We start from the raw sequence: 5,216 nt of genomic DNA, 5'->3' as shown, positions 1-5,216 counted from the left end.
ATGTGTTCAAGGGCGTTGTTCAAGTTAAACAAATCTGTCTTCAAACTATATGAGGTGAGTTGGAGGCCATGAAGATGAAGGATTCAGAATATGTATCTAGTTACATCACTCGTGTGCAAATGGTAGCTAATCAACTCAAACATAATGGAGAAATTCTCACAAATGCAAGGGTCCTGGAGAAAAATCTTCGATCATTGACTAATGATTTTTGAAAATGTTGTAATTGTTAGAATGTATGGCTTTAAACTAGAGGGGGGGTGAATGGTTTAAAGAGGATTTTCGCAAACTTTTTAGGATAGAAAGAAATTCTTTGCAAGAAACCAGATTTAGGAATTCAGTTAGCAAAGAACAAAGCTAAAAACAGAAAAGCAACAGAAAAACAATTGTTTGTTTCGCAGAAACAATCGGTTGTTTATACCAGTAATATAACAACAACTGAAATTAAAGAGTTTAAGGAAGAGAGAATTGCACAAACAGTTTATACTGATTCACTCTTAACCCAAGAGCTACATCCAGTTTCCCAGAAACCACTGGGGAATCCACTAGGTAATCAAATCTACATTACATACACACACCTCCAAAGAAGTGACTTTGATCCCCTCAAGACACTCATTTCCTTTGGCTCAACACATACACCACCAAGAATGTTGATCTTGACAACCTCAAGAGCACACAACCCTTCTTGGCTTTACAACACCAGAATGTACACAAATCACCGAAGGAATTACACTGTTACAGAATCAACTGAAATCAATACAGAGTAATCCTATTCCACTTCTCTCTTGAATAACCAAAGCTCAAGTTCAAACTCAAATGCTTCAAAACTCTTTGAAAAACTCAAATATGTTTTTCTGTCTTGTTGTTTGTTATAAAACATTAACAAACTATTTATTGTGTTCAAATCTTGGTCAAAGCATTTAAAGCAGGAGCGTATTCAGTTATGAAATCAATTAAAGCTCTTTTAACAAACAAAATAGTTTTCTGTTAGGATTCCAAACAAACAATCGGTTGAAATAGCGAATCAATCGGTTGTTTGGGTTTAATAGCAAGTTAACCATCCAAAACAGTTTTCAAACTTTTTCAAAAACACCTAAGTACAAAACAATCGGTTGTTTCGATAAAACAACAGGTTGTTTTTCACTTAGTTTGAAAAACACTTTAATCTTAAAAGATTTGAAAACACTTAAGCTTTAGATTCAACAAATAGTGGATTACAAATATAATCTACCCCAGATCCTATTCTAAAGCACCTCAACAACAACAAACACATCCAGCCTTCCATCAAACTCTAAGGATTTGGATTCTTCAAAGCTTGAACACACTTGATTCAACAATCTCCCCCTATTTGATGAAGACAAATCCCTGGTTGCTTGTGTTGGACTTGATTGAATCTGAAGTAATTCCTGTAAAAACAACATATATACAATCGAGTGTTTCCTAAAGCAACAGGTTAGTTTTTCACATTTTGAAAACAATATACTAGACAAACAATCAGTTGTTTCTATTAGCAGAAGCAAAAACAGTTATGATATAAGAGATTTTAGCAGTTTTAAAACACTTTTTCAGAGAAAGACACACAAGAACCAATCAATTCCCCCCCTATTTGTCTTCACAAATAGACTATAATAGTTATAAGACAAATTTATGAAAGATTTTGAGAGTCAAGAATGCCTAACTCATTTCTCAAAAAGAAGAACCTTTCTTTTGGTAGTGGTTTTGTGAAGATATCAGCTAGTTGCAGTTTTGTCTCAATGAACTTCACTTCACAGTCTCCATTGTTCACATGATCCCTTATGAAATGATGGCGAATTTCAATCTACTTAGTTCTTGAGTGTTGAATCTGATTTTTGGTAAGATTGATGGCACTTGTGTTGTCACACATCAAGGGAACCTTGCTAATCTTTAATCCAAAGTCTGCAAGTTGCTGTTTAAGCTAGAGAATTTGTGCACAACAGCTTCCACCAGCAATGTACTCAGCCTCTGCAGTAGAGAGAGCCACACAAGCTTGCTTCTTACTATGCCATGAGATGAGGCTTGAACCAAGAAGATGGCAAGTACCACTTGTGCTTTTTCTGTCCAGCTTACATCCTGCAAAATCAGAATCTGAATAGCCAATTAAATGTATAGGAGACTGAGAAGGATGCCATAGACCAACATTTGTTGTTCCTTTGAGATATTTCAGAATCCTCTTTGCAACTTTGAAGTGGGATTCCTTTGGATTTGCTTGATATCTTGCACAAAGACATACCGCAAACATTATGTCCGGTCTACTTGCTGTGAGATAGAGCAAAGAGCCAATCAAACCTCTATATTTTGTTTGATCTACCCCTTTTCAAGTAGCATCTGCATCCATATAGCTGCTTGAGGGCATAGGTGTGCTTGCTTCCTTGCAACTTTCCATTTCAAATTTATTGAGAATTTCTTTACAATACTTTGATTGACATAGAAAGATTCCATCCTTTGTTTGCTTAACCTGCAATCTAAGAAAGAAAGAAAGTCCCCCCATCATAGACATTTCAAAATCACCTTTCATAGCTGCCACAAATTCTTCACACAAACTATCTTGTGTAGCACCAAAGATGATGTCATCAACATAGATTTGCACAAGGATAATTTCAGAATTTGACTTCTTGATGAAGAGAGTCTTGTCAATCATTCCTCTTTCATAACCATGTGACAAAAGGAAGTTGCTAAGCCTTTCATATCACTGCCTTGGAGCTTGCTTCATCCCATACAAAGCCTTTTTCAGCTTGAAGACATGATTAGGGTGTTGATGATCTTCAAAGCCCGGTGGTTGATCCACATACACTTCATCATTGATGTAGCCATTGAGAAAAGCACTCTTGACATCCATTTGAAAGAGTTTAAATCCACTCATACATGCAAAAGCCAACAGCAACTTCACAGCTTCCAATCTTGCAACAGGAGCAAAGGTTTCCCATAGTCAATTCCCTCCTCTTGATTGTAGCCTTTGGAAACTAGCCTTACTTTGTTCCTTGTGATCATACCATCCTCATCCAGTTTGTTTCTGAAGACCCCCTTCGATCCAATGATGTTCATCTCAGCTGTTTTAGGGACAAGAAACCATACCTCATTCGGTGCAAACTGATTCAGCTCTTCATGCATAGCTTCAACCCACTTTTCATCCTTGAGAGCTTCCTCAATTGACTTTGGTTCAATTTGAGAGACAAAAGCAATGTGCCTGTAGAAGTTTGAGATAGAGCTACGTGTAGAAACACCCTCCTTTATCTGCCCAATGATATTTTCCACTAACAGATCTCTAGGAATCCTCCATTCTTTGGGCAACTCACTCTGCTGCAGAATTTCAATCGGTTGTTTCGAGCAATCAACCGGTTGTTTTTCCGCACAGATGTCCAGCTTCTCCAAGCTGATGTTCTGTTCATCCTCTTCAACATTGTTCTTTGAGATTTGAATGCTCTTGCGATCCACTTCATCAAAGACCATGTGAACAGACTCTTCTACAGTCATTAGCCTCTTGTTGTAGATCCTATATGCATGACTATTTAGGGAATAGCCAATGAAGATACCATGATCAGCTTTTTCATCAAATTTCCCTAGATTTTCCTTTCCATTGTTTAGAACAAAACAACTGCAACCGAAAACTCGGAGGTGATTGATGTTTGGTTTCCTTCCATTGAAGAGTTCATAGGGAGTCTTCTTCAAGATTGGCCTTATTAGCACTTTATTCATCACATAGCAAGAGGTGCTAACAGCATCAGCCCAAAAATACTTGGGAAGAGAAGATTCACTTAGCATTGTTCTAGCCAGTTCTTCAAGGGATCTGTTTTTCCTTTCCACTACACCATTCTATTGTGGAGTTCTTGGAGCTGAGAAATTGTGCAGAATTCCCATCTTTTCACAAAATTTGCTGAACTTTTTATTTTGGAATTCCCCTCCATGATCACTTCTTATTGAGCCTATGTTGTTGTTCTTTCTGTTTTGCAATCTTCTAGCAAGCTTCTTGAATGCAGAGAAGCCATCACTTTTTGATTCCAAGAAGAGAGTCCAAGTGAACCTAGAAAAATCATCCACAATAACAAGAGCATAATAGTTGCCACCAAGGCTCATAGTTCTTGAAGGTCCAAAAAGATCCATGTGAAGTAGCTCAAAAGGTTTTAAAGAAGAAACAACATTTTTTATTTTTAAAGAGTTTTTCACTTGTTTCCCCTTTTGGCAAGCTTCACAAATATGGTCCTTCTCAAACTTGAGCTTGGGCAGCCCAATCACAAGATCTTTAGATATTAATTTGTTTAAGTGATTCATGTGTATGTGAGCAATTCTTCTATGTCATAGCCAAGACTCATCATGCTTAGAAAGAAGGCAACCAATTGAACAAGGAGAAGAGATATCCAAGAGATAAACATTATTGATTCTCTTACCAATCAACATTACCTCTTTTGTATTGGGAAGACAAATTTCACAGGAGTTTCTTTTGAAGATCACTTGATATCCTTTATCACACAATTGACTAATGCTTAGCAGATTGTGCTTTAATCCTTCTACATAAAGAACATCATGGATGATCAAGATATCTTTGTCTCCTATGGATCCTCTTCCAAGAATCCTTCCCTTGTTGTTGTCTCCATAGGTTAACATGCCCTTCTTGCTTAAAGAAGATGCTTAGAAACTTTGATTTATCCCCAGTCATGTGCTTTGAGCATCCACTATCCAGATATCATTGTTGCATGCTATCCTTCAAGGTTTCCTACAAAGTAGATTTTCAAGTACAAAGATTTGGTCCCCTTATGAATATGAGTCCATTTGGTTTACATTAATCATTACTTCATAAAACCACTAGGAACTGTATATTTTCTGATTTTACAAAATATGACAGAATGGCTTCCTTTCAAGCAATAAAAGCATGTAACAACCGGTTGTTTCAACAGATCAATCGGTTGTTTTTCTGGCAGTTTCGAAAATAACTTTGAAAATTTTTCTTGCTTGTTCTGTGGATTAAAACCTAATCCTGCTTTTCCAAAAACACAATTTTGAGATGCCAAGACATTCTCAAAGTTGGATTGACCTTTTGAAAGCTTATCCACAGTTTTAACAAGATAATGAACTTTCTTTTCAAGATTTTCACAATTTTCACAAATAAGAGTATCACACTTGCAAGAAGAGTTTTTGTAAACGATTTCAAGATTTTCAAAATCTGTGTTTGAATTTTCCAATTTTTCTTCCAGTGGTTTTACTCT

The 5,216-nt window shown here is 36.5% G+C and overlaps 1 protein-coding gene across 1 annotated transcript; it reads right to left on the bottom strand.

Moving 5' to 3' along the window:
• Positions 1 to 1,933: 1,933 nt before the first annotated feature.
• On the bottom strand, positions 1,934 to 3,777 carry LOC137824943 (uncharacterized). The gene is made up of 3 exons (XM_068630617.1): positions 3,140 to 3,777; positions 2,327 to 2,473; positions 1,934 to 2,231 (listed from the first exon to the last, which is right to left on the bottom strand). The coding sequence occupies exons 1-3, from the start codon at positions 3,775 to 3,777 to the stop codon at positions 1,934 to 1,936; spliced, it is 1,083 nt and encodes a 360-aa protein (XP_068486718.1).
• Positions 3,778 to 5,216: the final 1,439 nt, after the last annotated feature.

The sequence above is a fragment of the Phaseolus vulgaris genome, chromosome 8 (assembly GCF_000499845.2).
Source record: "Phaseolus vulgaris cultivar G19833 chromosome 8, P. vulgaris v2.0, whole genome shotgun sequence".
NCBI lineage: Eukaryota > Viridiplantae > Streptophyta > Magnoliopsida > Fabales > Fabaceae > Phaseolus > Phaseolus vulgaris.
The sequence above is the reverse complement of the archived record's forward strand: the minus strand, read 5'-3'. Positions and strand labels throughout refer to the sequence as shown.